Below are 17,647 nucleotides of genomic sequence, written 5' to 3'. Positions count from 1 at the left end.
ACCTTGACCAATCCAGTGGTCACTTCTCAGTGCCAGTTGCCCAGAGGTCTACTCATTCCCCTTCATGAAAGTCATGAAAGACTTTCTTTACTTGGCTTTGGGATCTTAAACTTGCTCTTGGTTTCCAGATACCTCAATACCCTAGTCACCAGTGAATATTTAACTTGATACAGCAAATGATTATGCCAATTCTCTGAAAAGTTAAGTAAACAGTTCCTTAAACTTCCTGAGTCCCACTACCTTTTGGGCTCACAAGCCTTCTACTTAGTTAGAAATACCCCAATAGGTTTTTCAAAGATTTGCTTTGAAGACTAGATAATATAACCTTGCTATCAGCTCATCATTTAGACATCTATCAGTCCTTATAAGGTAGGGGAAGTTTTATCCAACAGTTTGCCCTGCTTTTGTAAGAGACAAATGTCAAATAATTTGAGTAATGTACACACACAAGATTGAAATGCTTTAATAGCACTGCTATTCAAATTAAACAATAATTTTCATTTATTCAAATAATTTTTACATGTTCTAAATGATTACTGCAGATAACTTTTCACTATTGTTGTTTTGGTTATTATTCAATATTCAAAAGAAATGGTTAACTCCTGCAAAAGGGGTGCAGATATCCATAAAGTGATTTTCTGTAACAGATGAGAGAATAAATAAATTAGAAAATGTAAATCAATATAAAGAGATTTAGTTATAGTTGAAGATATTAGAATTAACATATCTATAATAATAAAAGCATAATATGCTAATTAGACCAAACAGCCATATGACCTTCCAGACGTCATTCCGGACATCCTTCTGGACGAAGCAGCAGTGGTGGGGGCCGAGGCAGAGGAGGTTAGGGGCGATCAGGCAGGCAGGCAGAGTGGTTAGTGGTGATCAGGCAGGCAGGTGAGCAGTTAGGGACGATCAGGCAAGCAGGCGAGTGGTTAGGAGTGATTGAGGCAGGCAGGCGAGTGATTAGTGGCGATCAGGCAGGCAGGCAGAGGCAGTTAGGGGTGATGAGGCAGGCAGGCGAGCAGTTAGGAACCAGCAGTCCCAGATTGCAAGAGGGTGAGAGGGTATAGGCCAGGCTGAGAGACGCCCCCCTTGCACGAATTTTGTGCACTGGGCCTCTAGTGATGCTATAAAGATAATCAAATGTAATCGAGTGTTAAGGGATAACTTAATTATTTACATGTAATGTATAGTGTATATTTTATATACAATATATCCAATACATAATATATATTGGAGTAAATTACAGTTATCAAGTGATTCATACACTTGAAGAATATAAGTTTATGAAATATTCCAATTAAACAATTTATTTTACTCAAAAGAGATCTTTGTACCCTACAGAACTTTGTCAAGTTCTTTTGGGATTTTTTTTCTCTTATTCAAGATCAGCCACACACATACATGAAACCAAAATTTGTGAAACTAACTCCCCAATAGAGTTGTTTCTAGTTTTTTGACCTATCAATCATTTTTTACTTAACAGGAAAGAGAAAGAGCAGAAGGAAAAGGAAGGACAGCTCTGATTTTCTGTCACTTCCTTACTAATTGCAACATCATTCTAAGACATTGTTTCTTCCTCTTTGAAGTCTGGATGATAATCTGGCCATACAGATCTACCCAGGAGCATGTTGAGAATCAAATAAATTCATGTAAATCATAAAACTTCAAATAAAGAATTACTGTTATGATTAACATATCAAACAATTTACTCAACAAAATTCCCCAGATTGAAATTCCATTCGATTAGGGAAAAGTAAGTTTTTAATATATTATTATTTAAACTAGACGCCCATTGCATGAAATCCGTGCAAGGGGCTCGGCCTCCACCGTCGCAGTGGCTGTCTCTGCCTTGGCCCTCACCGCCTCGGTTTCTTCCAGAAGGTCATCCAGAAGGTTGCCTGGTCTAATTAGCATATTATGCTTTTATTATTATAGATAACCCTGTCATCAATTACTTTTTAATTTTACAGAAGGGAATGAAAAGTCGGTATCTTAAGCTCTGTGTTACTGCTCTGTAGAAGTATTAAAGGCCATATGTTGCATTGTGTGATAAGGTATTAGAAATACAATGAAGACTTCAGAGGCTCTGAAATCTATAGATCTCTCCTCCTATTTAGGGCTTTGGTGTCTATTCTGCTTGCTATTAAGTTCTTAAGTGGTGGGGATCATGTCTTATATTTATAAGCACCTTTTTATAGCAAATACAGATTTTAAAACTCTTAATAGGAGCCCAATAAATAAATGTTTCATTTCCAAATGGAACAGAAGGAAAGAGCTGTGAAATGTCAGGAATTTCAAGGTCAAGACTTAGTTCTGTCAATTATTAAAGTACATGACCTTGAAAGTAACTTCACCTCGTTGGATGCTGTTTTGTCATCTGTTAAATTAAGGAATTGAAATACAGTCCATCCAGAACCTCCCACTTCCAATTTTCTATCAGCTTTCATTCTCATTTATTTTAGCCACCCATTTATCCTTTCTTTATGTTATATTTAGCAAGGAACACCCAGCCTTACATGACATCATTTGTGATATTTAACCCAACAAAGTTTCTAGACCTGACATGTGCATACTTTTATCTGGAAATATAACTCTATGCTAATTTTTCTTCCTTGAGTTTCAGAAACATGCAAGTTATTATTTTAGAAATATGATCTGTGTCTTTGGCAAGGAAGTAACATTCAGGGAAAATTCAATTATTAGCCCTAGAGATTTAATAATGAAAATCTGCCTTTTAAGTCAATAGTGTTTGAACCTTACCCCATTGGAATTGTACTGCATTCTGTTGCTTGGGATGGTTTTCCCATTCATAAAAATAACATTTGGCTTTGAAGTGAAACCAAGGATCTGAATAGTGCTATATGCCAGAGTGGTAGCTCCATTGTAGCCATTTTTTATCACAGTTGCTTTCAGAGTTCTCTGTCGTTAAGGAAGGGAAGAATGTTAAACAATGATAAAACACAGAATTGTACAGCTCAGAGTGGTATGGAGAATTGCTGATACTTTTAAATACTTCTTACTTTTAAAATCCCTTAGAATATACTTTCTTCATATAAATGAGCTATTATGTCACAACAAATACTGAATGTTTACACTTACATTACTGAATTTGTATTCCACATAGAAGTACTCTCCCCTTTCAACAGAATCTGCAAAATAAGTATTAGCATTAGAAAGTAAAGGTCAATTTTCTCTTTTACTATTTTTTTAAATTTAAATTCTGATTAATTAAACTCCTATGTCCACAGGTCTTGGAATCCTTGTACTTGGAATCCTCTAAATTACCTAGCAATTGCTGAGGGGGGAAAAGTGAATAATCAAACTTACATTTCTAATGATGGCCTTCGGAAAATGCAAAATAGGTAACCTGAGGTAGTAAACCTCATCATCTTACCATGCCTCCCACGTTCCTCCTCATTTTCCATACTTACTTTATATGGAAAAATAGAGAGAAAAGAGCGTTGTTGTAGACATGTTTCAACACTTCAGTTTAGTATGGAGGAATATGGCCTAAAGCTTTGTAGACAACCTCCTCCCTCATTTCTCTTTACTGTCCATACACACACTCACTATCACAGACAGAGGTCTTTCTCCCTGGTTCTCTTTTGATTTGAATTTAAAAACCATCTTTCAAGTGTTAGTGATTTAATCAGTGCTTCCCGACATATTCACTGGGTGGGGAAAAGGGAGGAATGAAAATGGACACAAAAGACTGCTGATTGCCATGAAAATACAAGCACTGGCAGCCTCTGTTCTCTCTCAGTTCCTACCACAGAACCAGCCATACTGTCTGTATGTAAAATTAGGAGTGCATCTTTCTTTTTACCTTTACATTTCCTTTTTCACATTCTCTTTTTCTACCTTTTCATCTTCCTTATAAAAATGTTTGTCCTTCTGTGTTTCCTGCTTATGAAAGAGGGGCAAGGAAAGAAAGACGGATGTAAAGTCAACTAATACGGTGACAGAAGAAATGTTCTCAGCAGTAACCTATATGCACAGGCATTATCGTCTCTTTGGAATAGTGCCCATTTTCTTGAAAACTCATTTATATTTTCAAAATGTGGCTGCTTTGAATATATTTATCACTGTATGTAGAGTACTTGTCTTCTTAACAATATAAGTCATTTCTATTCTTCCAGGGAAAGTCTTTTCTATAGTTGGCTGATCTATGAGATTATGGAGATAATGGGGATAATAAGAGATAAATGAATAAACAAAACCATTGATATTGTGCCTTAGCCAGCTAAGTCTTTTTTTTCAAATTCTCACCGGAGGACATGCTTAGAGAGGAGGAGAGGAGGAAGAGAGGAAGGGAGGGAAGAAGGAATAGAGAGAGAGAGTGAGAGAGAAGCATCGATGTAAGAAACATAGATTGGCTGCCTTCTGTACATGCCCTGACTGGAGATTGAACCTTCAACCCAATTATGTCCTCCGACTGGGAATGGAACCTGACCCTGACATCTTTCAGCCCACAGGATGACACGCAAGTAACCGAGCCACTCCAGCTGGGCATTGCAGCTAAATCTTGACTTGTTTTCCCAGTTTAAGCTATACCCCTTCCTCTACTACACATAATTCTTCAAATTATGTCCATGTCTCCCACCATAGAATATCAACATTTCTTCCTTCCTCTAGCCTAACATCTATGCCACCAGAGCCAAGTTCCTACAAATTTCTATTGAAAGTTTGATTCCTTAAGACTAGAATCTCTATTCCTTCCTAGGTGAGAATAAATTAACGAGAAAAAAATTTATTTTAGCATACTAATAAGTAAATGTTTGCGAGTGTACCCCCCACGTCCCACGTGGTTCAGGGTTCAGGTTCAGGGTTCGGGCTCTGGAGGAGGCCGCACACAAATGAAAGAGACAAGACAAGAAAATACTAATTTGGGAATTGGGGGCCAGGCAGAAGACCAAGAGAGGATTCCACTTTGCTCTGGCCTTGCGACCCCTTTTATTCAGGTTTGGGATCCACCTATAGCCCTTAGGCTGGCAATTCCAGTAACAGGCAAACTATCTTATCAGTAAGGATTTACATAAGACTAAAAGGTGGAAGTTGCTTCAGCCATACAGTGGGTGTATGGCTCTGACCCTTGCCGGAGCCTCAAGGTTGACCAGCCTTCAGGACTCTTTGTTCACACCTCTCTGCTAGTGAAGGCAATGGGCAGCTTCCAACAAAGGTCTCCTCTCAGGTAACCACAGTGTGATTTGTTATTACCTTCTTGGAGATAATGTACAAATATAACGCATTTCACCTTCTTAGAGATAATGGTCTCCCCTCTGAGGATTAACCCAGAAGAGTAGCTAGAACTGAGGAAATTTTCAGGTTCCTGGACAGTAATGTGGGTGAAAGCAGAATCTTAGCATGGTGTCCATTATGTCAAACTTACTTTATTGTAATTTTTAATTTTAAGTGAAGTCATATTGAAATTCAGAACATTCCAACTGTACATGTTGGTCTACTTACCAATAGAGTCACCATCATCCCAGAAAAGGGAGCCAGATGCTTCTCCATGTTCATCTAGAGCAATTATGAGGCTAAAAGGGTTCAACCGGCTGTAGAAAAAGGAGAAAATTTGTATTTTCAGAGTGAGAAGGATCTAACTCCTATCATCTCATGGAACTATCTAGAAAAATGTTGAGTCCTTTCTTAAACATCTTTACCAAATTTCTACTTTGTTTATGTTTGAATATCTCCAGTGATAGGAAACTTAAAACATCATTAAATAACCTATTTCTGCTCTGAACTGCACAATCTGAGGGGAAAGGAGTGATTTCAATAGCATAGGCCTCTTAAGTGTGTCCCACTTACAAAAAAAGCAAAGGCTTCTATAATTAATAAAGTAATAAAATAAGTATTGTAACATGCTTCTTGAAAGTACACCCTCACTCTCTGACTTGTCTACAAAATTGCCAGTCTTTGGATCTGGAAACCTGAGAGCTGATTTTAAAGTATGACCAAAGGGATTCCAGGAAAACGAAGCTTGAATAGTAATTCAGAGAGTCTGCTCTGCTGGGAGTCATATTAACTCTCAAGAGCAAGGATGCCAGAATCCATGTGCCCTCTTTTTGTGATTCCACAATGGAGACAGGACTCAAGGAATTGATCCTAATCACTTGGCAACCCAAAATTGCATAGAAAAAAGAACTGCACAGTGCAAGTGATAAAACAATATTACTTTTGGAGAAGTTGAGTTATAGTGAGAATTCCTTAAGGAAAATACTTGGGTTTTATATACAATACAAGAGGCCCAGTGCACGAAATTTGTGCACGGGGGGCGGGGGGGACCCTCCAATCTGGGACCCTCAGTGGGATCGGGCCTAAGTGGGTAGTTGGACATCCCTCTCACAATCCAGGACTGCTGGCTCCCAACCACTCCACTCACCTGCCTGACTGCCTGATTGCCCCCTAACCACTCCCCTGCCAGCCTGATCGATGCCTAACTGCTCCCCTGCTGGCCCAATTGCCTCTAACTGCCCTCCCCTGCCGGCTTGGTCCCCCCCAACTGCGGCCATCTTTGGCCACATGGGGGCGACCGTCTTGTGTGTTGGAGTGATGGTCAATTTGCATATTACCTCTTTATTATATAGGATACTTATTTCATTAAATTGTTTCTATTAAAATGAAAATTAAAGCACAAGACCCTCTCTTCTTTCTTGCAAATGAACTAAAATATACTAACCTGAAATCAAATGAATTCACTTTGCAAGTTAGTGCTTAGAAACTATAGATTTAGTATATAGTTCAAGGGATCCTCAGGGACTTTTTAATATTTCAAAATGTCTAGCCGAAACTCCTCTCTAATAATGATGCATATTTTAGATGATTTTATTTTCAATTAATGCTGATTAGAGATTTTGCTCTGCTATTATGACTCTTTGGTGTAAAATAGAAATATAAAATAATTATTATTACTAAAAATTCTGCTTGTTTGCTAGGCAAAGTCTTTGATTACATATCTATGGAGGGAGAAAAGGATTAATTAACATAATCTGAATGGATAAAAGTATGAGGACCCTGACCTAGCCTTAATATAAAACCTAGGCAAGAATTCATAAATTAAAAATCACTGGCTATCTTTAAAATAACAGTGGGAAGATATTTAGGGCTAGATAGCTTAGAGGTGGATGAAATGCCCAAGCACATCACCTGCTAATCTCTCTCCTTTTTTCTTCTGTTCCTTCTCTTCTTTTTCTCTTTTTCTCTCACATACACACATGGACACACTGACTCATACATACACATGTACAAACACATACATGGACCAATAATTCATTGCACCACTGATTAAACCACCTCCTGTCAGTGGTCTCCTACTCATATACAACCCCTCCTCAGACACGAATAAGGAAGTTTGACTACACAGGAAGGTCAAACCCCTAGCTCAAGGTGAGGTCTCCTGACAGAATGTGCCTACTACCTCAGCACTGTTGTTCTGGCTGGAAACTGTGTTGGCAGAATATATCCTCCACGAATGAAAAGGGGAATTACATCCAGAGGAGCAGGAACTTCAACAGACTTCTTCAGCCAAGAAGGTGATACTTGCTCCCCCTAGCACAGAACAAGCCAGAGTTAACCACTCCAATTACATCACTGGTAACAAGTAATAGATCTCAGGAGACACAGGAAGTTAAAATCCAAACTTCTGTTGAAATGCAACAAAGAACCATGGAATTTACTAATAAAAAGGGTGACTTAAATGTCTCTGTCAGTGTTTTTTGTTTTTTGTTTATTAAGGTATTATATGTGTACATATCTTACCATTGCCCCCCCCGACCCCACTCCCATACATGTCAGTGTTTTTTAAAAAAGGAAAAAAAAACTTACATAAACTCCAATATGTAAGACACACAAAAGCAGCATTCATTAGTATGTACTAATTTCAGCAGTTCAACTTTATAACCACATTTACTTACTACAAAGTTAAACGACAAGAATACAAGTTAACTTTGGGCTCCAAAGTGTTAAAATTTGATGTAATAACACTTTTGTGTGAGCATTTTTGTTATACTCTTTTTTTAAATCAATTTTATTAAGACATGAAATTTAATGCAAATATTTAAGGAAATGTAGGAAGCATCTCTACAGAATATTGTTTGAAAACCATTGGTTTAATTGTTTAAGATACTATAATAACCAGACCACAAGAATGGAGAATTAATAACACTTCCCCCAGTCACAACTAACTGATAATTTGAAAATAGATTGTCCTTTCTTCAAATGCAGAATTAGTCTTATCTTTATCATCTAAATATATTCCCATAAAAATTCTTTGGAGACTAGGTGAAATTAGCAAATGCTCATTAAAACATACTAAAAGAATCATAGAAGAGAACTCAGTTATAGGAGAGATGTCATATTGCTTCCCTCACGTTCCACTGTTCTCCCCCATCATGGACAGCATAGCCCCCACTGGGTGTAATTTATGCAGAAAAGATTAGTTAGATCAATGAAATTATAGTTCTTAAGAATTTGAACTATAAAACATGGAAAAGAGCCTGCCACTTACATAAAAGCACAAAGGATGTAATGAAATACGTCCATTATAAGCTAGAAGTCCAAAATTTTACAAAATATAACTCCAAAATATAGAGTCCTTTAGATGCTGAGGATCTTTGGAAGCCAGTTGTTAATAAGACAAAAATGATACCATGGAATTCTGAGTCCTGGTAATGGCACAACATGGGCTGAAATTTCACAAACTTGAAATTGAATCCTGAATTTCTCCAGGAAATCCAGTGCTTTTAAAGTTGCTGGTCTTAGATTTCTTTAAGATTTCTTTTGTCATTTCATATGTATTCCCATAATAAACCGCATACTTGAGCAAGTTTGAATGGGTTTCTGTTTCTTGCAAGATAAAGTATCAGATTCATAAATTATAGTATCTCTTACACTCTGCTACAAGAAAATATCACTATGTTGAGTCATTTGCTTTTAAGAATTTGAGTGTTTGCGTAAAATAAATGTCTACTCTACTTCTAAAAAAAAAATCATTCTATCTCTCATCTTAAACATATGCCAATCTATGGCTTAATTATACCATTTTGAGAGGAGCAAACAATTAAAAAAAAAAGGGTTTCACAAAGAACCACAGCATCAGGATTATACAGTCCAATGCTCTAGAAGTCATATAAAAAATAGTAACCCCCTGCTGGCGTGGCTCAGTGGATTGAGTGTCGTCCCATGGAGTAAGAGGTCCCGGGTTTGATCCCGGTCAGGGCACATGGCCAGGTTGTGAGCTCAATCCCCAGTAGGAGGCATGTAGGAGGCATGTAGGAGGCAGCTGACCAAGGTTTCTATCTCTCCCTCTCCCTTGCTCTCTGAAATCAATAAAAATATATATTTTAAAAACAGTGAAAAAAAAAGCATGTAAATCTCTGAGTTCATAGATTATATTATTTTTTCTATAAAATACGTACTGTATAAAAGTCAAACCAGGATGCTTCAGGAAAATATACATACACAGATCTTGCTCCCTGTGAAAAAAGAAAACATTTGACTTTTCAATACTCTTTTTAATTGAAGTACTCTAGTAAAACTACATTTGGTTCTCTGGATATTGAATCCTGTCATATTTATCATTAAAGCCAAGTACTCGTCAACTCAGACATGATTATGCAGTGGGGCTAGAGAATCTGCATGAAACATGATTGATTTATCAGAAAATATGTTTCATGTCTAGATTGTGGCACATTAATGTACACTATTGATAATATTTTCTAAAAAGCCAAATTGGGTTTGCTATATTTCAAAATATTGTTTCAGTATAATGTAGATATATTCTATTACTAACCAGGTAATTACTTTGTGGCATTTTAGTTCAATGGCAATTACGATGTACTTATTAAAAAATGTAAAATATGAAATATTTATTCGTTTATTTTAAAAAATCTTGAGTTCTTACTAAGTATAGGTTTGTTCTTCTGTATGTTACATATGTTATTATGTGTATGTTTCAGATTTATATACATACCAGTGGCCTGGTGCACGAAATTCGTGCACATTAAAAGGGGATTAATTAGAGGAAATAATTTAATATTGCTATTGGCCCTTTCTCTATAATAGAAGTGTCAGAGATGAAAGAAAATTAGTAAACTGTATATGAAAACCTTTCTCCTGTTAGAGTCTGGGGCACACCACGGGACCCAGAGTCAAGTCCCCACTCACCCACATGCACCTCAAAATTATGTGAGACCCAGACCTGGCCGGCCCCTGCCCCCATTGGGCTAGATCCAGACCTGGCCAGTCCCACCCTAGTCAAGCTCCACCGGGCAGGGGACATAGCCTCAGGTCCCCTGGCCCAGCGCCAGGATGGGGGGCGTGGCCGGAGGTCCCCCAGCCCAGACCAAGGCAGGGGGGCATGCCTTGAGGTCCCCCATCAAGCCCCGCCAGGTGTGGGACATGGCCTGAGATTCCCCTGTCAAGCCCAGCTAGGTGGGGGGCGTGGCCTGAGGTCCCCCATCAAGCCCTGCCAGGCAGGGGGGCGCAGGCTCAGGTCCCCCGTCAAGCCCTGCAGGGCGGGGGGTGCGGCCTGAGTTACCCTGACCCAGCACTGGGGGTGCACCTTGAGGTCCCCCGTCAAGCCCCACTGGGTGGGAGCATGGCCTGAGGTCCCCTGTCAAGCCCTGCCAGACAGGGGGGCGCAGCCTCAGGTCCCCTGGCCCAGTGCTGGGGTTGGGGGCGCAGCCTGAGGTCCCCCGTCAAGACCCACTGGGCAGGGGGTGTGGTCTGAGGTCCCCCGGCCTGGTGCCGGTGTGGGGGGCGCCTGAAGTCCCCTGTCAAGCCCCACCTGGTGGGGGCCGTGGCCTGAGGTCCTCCAGCCTGGCGCTGGGGCGGGGGGAACAGCCTGAGGTCCCCTGTCAAGCCCTGCTGAGTGGGGAATGCAGCCTGAGGTCTCCTGTCAAGCCCTTCCAGGGGTGGGGGAGGGCGTAGCCTCACATCCCTGATGATTGCTCATTAAGGCTCCTTATGGGAACTTGGCTTCAGCTGTGGGTGCAGCCATCTTTGTGATGGAGTGATGGTCAATTAGCATATTCCCTCTTTATTAGATAGGATATGGATGTGTATATATAAACATATATAGTAGACTACATTATTATAGGTGGCCTATATTATACTCATATATGTTTGTATGTGCATTTAGATAGAGCTGTGGTGAATTCAAGAACAATCCAAAAATACAGAAAATAGTTGCTTAGAAAAATCCCATAAAGGCCCAACTTCAGTTCTTGTGTAACCATGACAAGTTCAAAGCTAGTGAAATTTGACACAATGAACAGGCAGCCTTGAAAGTATTTTTTCTACCTCTGGAAATTCCAATACTTAGTCCTGAAAGTTGGCACTGATTTGTTGTCAACACATCCTCAGGACATCCATCCTGCCTGTTCTCCTGCATGTGTGGCTTTCACCCCCAATTCTCTCAGATTACAGTCATGTTTTCCCTCCCTTTGTGACTAAAGTCTGGGTAAGAGCCATCTGGAGGAGAAGGAAAAATGGATTTGAAGCAGGAATTTTTAAATTTTTTTTTTCCAAAGAGACTAATAAAGCAGCTGATATTCTCAGAATAGACTTTACTGCTATTACATTAGCATAGGTGACCAAAGTACTTTATTTCTTTTCTTTTTATATTTGGGGGTCAAAATCCTACTTCTGCAAATTATCTTGAGATCAATTTCAGAATCTCTAAATAGCAAAAGCATACATTTCAGTTTTGTTGAGACTTATTTAATATGAGGTATATTTTACGTTAGGTAGAATCTATAATAATAAAAGGGTAATATGCTAAGTAGACCGGACAGCCAAAAGACCTTCCGGATGTCATTCCAGACATCCTTCCAGACAAAGCTGCGGCAGCGGAGGCTGAGGCAGAGGCAGTTAGGGGTTATCAGGCAGGCAGGCAGAGTGGTTAGGGGTGATCAGGCAGGCAGACAGGCGAGCAGTTAGGAGCCAGTGGTCCCGAATTGTGAGAGGGATGTCTGACTGCCAGTTTAAACCTGATCCTGCAGGGATCCCTGTGGAATCAGGCCTAAATCAGCAGTTGGGCATCCCCTGAGGGGTCTTGGATTGTGAGAGGGTGAAGGCTGAGCTGAGGGACACCCCCCCCCCTCCTGTGCATGAATTTCGTGCACCAGGCCTCTAGTAAATATGTAAATACATTGTTTTCAAATAAAAGAATGAAAATGAGGTAAGAAAAACAGGAGAATACAGCAAGCCTGAACTGGTTGTATCAAATGGCACCAAGGTAAACTACTGTGAATAACTATATTGTGCTGGTATAAAACTCTGGTCCTTACCTCTTCAAGTACTGGAGTAATCATTAAAGCTGGTCCCCAAAGGAATGCTCTGTCAATTCCATGAGTCTGAGGATCTGATGTAAATCTGGATTTTTAGGTGAAAAAATATTCATTTAATCAAAATAATGTCTTTTCATAGGTAACTAAAGTCTTACTCAACCACCTCACATTCACCAAGAAAACCGAAAAGATAAAAACAAGGAAAGGTTTAGGGTACAAGCAGAGTTTTGTACAACTGAAATCACTTGTCCTCCCTAACCAGAAGGTAAATGGGCATTAAAGCTAAGGTCAAAACTATGCCAAGCAATCAAATTGTCTTCAGTTTTTGTTGTTCCTTTATGCATCCTAAACAACCTTTAAGAATTCAGCATCAATCCCATCTCCTTCATGGAGCTGTCCATTCCATTTCAAATTGACCCTGCCTTTCTTTGAATTTTTATAGGTTATGCCACATAATTGGGACATAACTATATAATGTTCTATATTATACTCAGTTACTTTCAAATCTGTTAATTGCAACCTTCCCAATTCTCTGTGGGCAGGGACCATGTTTCATTCTTTTTCTATATTCCACACTTTTTTGACAGCAAGACACAACTTTTGTTTTTGTTAAGTGATTGAAAGAGTCTTCTTAATTAAATTCTTCAAATCTGTAAACTATTTCTAATCATAGTCAATGGAGAGAAAAACTGATTTGCATATTTACTTATCCCCCACATAATTCCCTTATTAGGAGAACCCAGGTTCCTAAGTCTATATGGTAAAAAACCTAACACCAGAATAATTATTAAATGTGATTTACTCATGCATCAATCCTCGGACCACTGTATTCCCACTGACATGAGAATGGTAGAAGAGGGTATATAAGTAAGGCAGCAATAAGTATCTAATCCTTAATGCAGAACGGGAAATAGCAGCGAACTCTTCTCCAAATACCCCAGGGTCTTGCTCCTATAAAAGAGAAACATTTCAATAGACCTATTAACTGAAATGGGAAATTTTAAGTGTTACTTTTTTTTTTCCTCTTTAGTGGTTAGGGAGAAACAGAACATTTAAAAAATATTATTTATTTCAACTTGAAAGCCTTTCACAGTAGTAGATTGTTGCAGAGTTGTTTCTCAAATATGTTATACTAGAAGCCCAGTGCACGAAATTCCTGCACTTGGGGAGGGGTCGTGTTTCCTCAGCCTGGCCTGCACCCTCTCTCAGTCTGGGAGCCCTTGGGTGTTGTCCAACTGATGCTTAGACCTGCTCCCCATGTGGAGTGGGCCTAAGCCATCAGTTGGACAACCTTAGTGCTGCCACAGAGGTGGGAGCCCAGCTTCTAGCTGAGCAGCACTCCTCCTGTGGGAGCACATTGACCACCAGGGAGTAGCTCCTGTGTTGGGTATCTGCCCCCTGGTGGTCAGTGCACATCATAGCGGCTGGTTGTTCCATCATTTGGTCAATTTGCATATAAGCCTTTTATTATATAGGATAAAATTTGCATAGTATACAGGGGTGGGCAAAAGTAGGTTTACAGTTGTGAGTACAATACGTGAAACACAGAGTTTATTCTTGTATTATTATTTATTGTTATATTATAGATTTTCCCATATGAACAACTATAAACTTACATTTGCCCACCATGGTATGTAGTATTAGTTTGTATGCCCAGATAACAGAAAAGTTTCAAATCATTTCTAGATAAAAGATCATTACTATACCTTCTCATGAGAGAGGGCAAGTTCACAGCTATTGACTGAGGAATGATTCTTTCACCAGACTAAAAAGAGAATCTTGTATCATATCTATATATATAAAAAGGCAGTGACTGTGATGACCGAAACAAACATTTGACCGGACACCATGTGGTGCTAGCATAGATGCATAGACACAGGTAAAGTATATGAGTGAACTAAGAATGAACAAGACAAATTCTTGCCTTCACAGAGCTCGCACTGTAAGAAGGTTAGGTCAGGGATGAGAATTCAAAATTGTCACCAGCACAGACCTGAGGTGCCTCTCCTCAGAGCAGCCAGAGATACACCAGTAGCGGACTGGGAGTGTGACTGAAGGGCTGGTGCTGACATGAAGGGGTACCATTCTGGATTTCCCAGAGGAGCCAATGGCTGCCTAGGAGGTGGAGCCTTGGATGCTGACTGGCATAGAAACCGACCAATCAGAACCAAATCTGGGTGAATTGCAAGGAGCCAATGGCTGCCTTGGAGGCAGAGCTTTTGATGCTGACTGGCATAGAAACCCACCAATCAGAACCAAATCTGGGTGAACTTCAGGGATCCAATGGCTGCCTAGGAGGTGGAGCTTTTGACACTGACTAGCATAGAAACCGACCAATCAGAACCTAATCTGGGTGAACTGTGAAGGCAGAACCTAAGGTGGGGGCTGAGGAGGGGTTTTTAAGGGCAACAGCTGTTTGGTGTAAGGTGTAAGAAAGCAGTTCAATTTTTTAATAACCAGTTTGGCAGTATAGTGCATATGGCTGGCTATCAGTCCAGATATAGGGGTTATGTATTTTTGTCTGCCAAGAGCATCTCCTCCTGCTGAAAAAGGACCCCCCCCCCATTTAAGCAATCTTATCCTATATAATCAATCTATACTACTAAAAGCATAATATGCTAATTAGACAGGGTCAACTGGCTATCTTCCAGACGTTCAACTTCCTTCCAGACAAAGCCATGGTGGTGGGGCTAAGGCAGAGGCAGTTAGGGGCGATCAGGCCAGCAGGGGAGAGTAGTTAGGGGCGAGATCCGGCTGGCAGGGGGTTAGGGGTGATCAGGCTGGCAGGGGAGGGCTGTTGGGGGCAACCAGGCTGTCAGAGGAGGGCTGTTGGGGGTACTAGGCAGGCAGGCAGGTGAGTGATTAGGAGCCAGTGGTCCTGGATTGTGAGAGGGATGTCCAACTTCCAGTTTAGGCCCGATCCCACAGGGATCATGCCTAAACCGGCAGGCGGACATCCCTCGAGGGGTCTCAGATTGGAGAGGGTGCAGGCTGGGCTGAGGGACACCCCCCTCTTCTGTGCACAAATTTCATGCACCAGGCCTCTAGTCATACTATAATATCTGCCTGCCATCAAAACAGAAACTGGAAATTTGGTAGATTCTGTCCTACTAAAGCAAGATAACTACACATATTACAGTTTTGTCTGAAGCTACCTTATGTTATAAAGGCAACTTTTGTTAACTGGTTATTTAAAAGGATGCAATGTGCTATCTCTGTGAGAAATTATCAACAATGCATTTTTGGTTCCTGCCAAGATGGTGCTGTAGACAAATGTGGTGCTTGAATCATCCCACAACCCCCCCAAAAAATTACAACTACAGAACAACCATCATTCAGACTGCCTGAAATTTAGCTGAACAGAATTCGTACAACTAAAGATATAAAGAAGAAGCCACATCGAGACTAGAGGAAGGGTAGAGATTCAGAATGGGCTGGTCCCATACCCACTTATAGTGGATAACAATCAGGAGGGATATCTCAGCTTTAAAGGTATCCTCACCAGGGAGCGAAGGGTCCCAGCACCATAAGAGGGTTCCAGCACTGGGAAGAGAAGTTCCCATAACTTCTGGCTGTAAAAACCAGCAGGAATTGTGGCTGAGTGAGACAAAGTGCTGCTGGGGTCCCAGGCAGTTCCTTTTAAGAGCCTGTGTGTGGTCTTACTCAGACCCACTCCCTCAGAGCTCCAGCGCTGGGGAAGCAAATTGAAAGGCACCAAGGGCATACAGGGAGGAAATGAATTGTCTGGCATCAGGAGAACTGAATTGTCTGGCAACAGGGCAAGAGCTGGAGAGGCAAGCTTTCTCTCAGACAGAAGTGCTGGCAGAGGTCATTGTTCCCTTGATGAGTCCTCCACCCACAGAGCCAGAAGGTGAGCACCATATCTGAGTCTCCATCAATGTGGCTAATACTGTAGCCCTGCCCTAGTGATTCTCTGATACCCCCCAACCCCCCACCCAATTTTCCAGCCCACCAAAGCTGTTTTCATTGGCTTTCCCATATGAATGGCCTGCATTGGCCATGCTTCAGACTTTCCTAAAATTGCTCAAACAGGTAACATCTGGCCTCAGTGTGCCCCATACCTCTAGCTAAGTGGCTCAAGGCCTACCACTAGAGGCAGCTAGCCTCGGTTCACAGCTTGGCCTCTCCTGGGCACCTCCAAGCCCAGCACAGATAGCAGCCATCTGCATATTGCTTTGTTGCTCATGCCAGGAGGCCCTGAACAGAACACAGGCAGCAACTGACCTTGGCCTGCATCTCCCAGGAGGCCCCAGAGCCAGTGCACCCAGTGGACAGCTTCAGACCACATTGAAGTACCAACCAACCACCTCCACCAGCAACACACTCAAGGGGCAGACTCAGCGGGCACCAGAGCCCCACTGAAGTTGTTTCTGCTCTGTGGAATCAGTCCCTGCACAGTTGATCCTTCACGGTGATTTCAGCCAGTCCTTGCACTTAAAGCTGACTGGCCTGGGGGTAAATCCTGCCATTGACATGACAATAGCAATCAAAGTTCAACAACATCAGAAGGATGTATACATAGCCCAAGGGTGGGGGGCACACTTGGAGTGCCCAACTCAGGTTATTAGAGAGGCTGTGTCACTGGACCCTACAGAACACCTGCTACATACGCTCACTCTACCAAGTTCGGGAGACGTAGTAGCTCTACCTAATAGATAGAAACCAAAACAAGGAAGCTGCCAAAATGAGGAGACAAAAAAAACATGTTCCAAATGAAAGAACAGTATAAAACTCCAATAAAAGAACTAAACAAAATGGAGACAAGTAATCTACCAGATGCAGAGTTCATGACACTGATTACAAGGATCCTCAATAATCTCAGTGAGAACGTCAACAAAGAGAGGGGACATGTGAAAATGTAACTAAAAAAAAAACCACCATAAAACATAAAAAAAGAATCAGTCAGAAATTAAGGATACATTAACTGAAATGAAGAATAATTTATAGGAAATCAACAGTGGAGTAGATGAAAGGGAGAATCAAATTAGAGATTCCGAAGGTAAGGAAGTAGAAAACACCCAATCAGAACAACAAATAGAAAAAAGAATTTTAAAAAATGAGGAAAGCAGAAGGAGCCTCTGGGACAACTTTAAGCATACCAACACTCGCATCACAGAGGTGCCAAAAGGAAAAAAGAGAGAGCAAAGAATTGAAAACATATGTGAAAAAAAGTTATAGAAAACTTCCCTAACCTGGTAAAGGAAATAGAATACAATTTCAAGAAGCACAGAGAGTCCCAAATAAGGTGAACCCAAAGAGGCCCACACCAAAACACATCATAATTAAAATGCCACAGATTAAAGACAAAGAGAGAATCTTAAAAGCAT

General features: G+C 40.8%; 1 protein-coding gene across 1 annotated transcript in view; it reads right to left on the bottom strand.

The window, feature by feature from the left end:
• Positions 1-447: 447 nt before the first annotated feature.
• The window catches only part of LOC308244270 (sucrase-isomaltase, intestinal-like), a gene marked incomplete at its 5' end in the record, with an annotated part of 92,238 nt that continues 75,038 nt past the window's right edge, over positions 448-17,647 (bottom strand). Inside the window, 8 exons of the mRNA XM_080660231.1 lie at positions 448-638; positions 2,767-2,925; positions 3,106-3,155; positions 5,473-5,561; positions 7,427-7,557; positions 9,426-9,482; positions 12,300-12,384; positions 13,102-13,250. Of these exons, the coding sequence (XP_080516357.1) occupies positions 576-638; positions 2,767-2,925; positions 3,106-3,155; positions 5,473-5,561; positions 7,427-7,557; positions 9,426-9,482; positions 12,300-12,384; positions 13,102-13,250 (783 nt within the window). The 3' untranslated portion in view covers positions 448-575. The remainder of the gene's footprint in view (positions 639-2,766; positions 2,926-3,105; positions 3,156-5,472; positions 5,562-7,426; positions 7,558-9,425; positions 9,483-12,299; positions 12,385-13,101; positions 13,251-17,647) is intronic.

This window comes from Plecotus auritus (assembly GCF_963455305.1).
Source record: "Plecotus auritus genome assembly, chromosome: 3".
Lineage (NCBI taxonomy): Eukaryota > Metazoa > Chordata > Mammalia > Chiroptera > Vespertilionidae > Plecotus > Plecotus auritus.
This window is presented reverse-complemented; position numbering and strand designations above follow the sequence as displayed.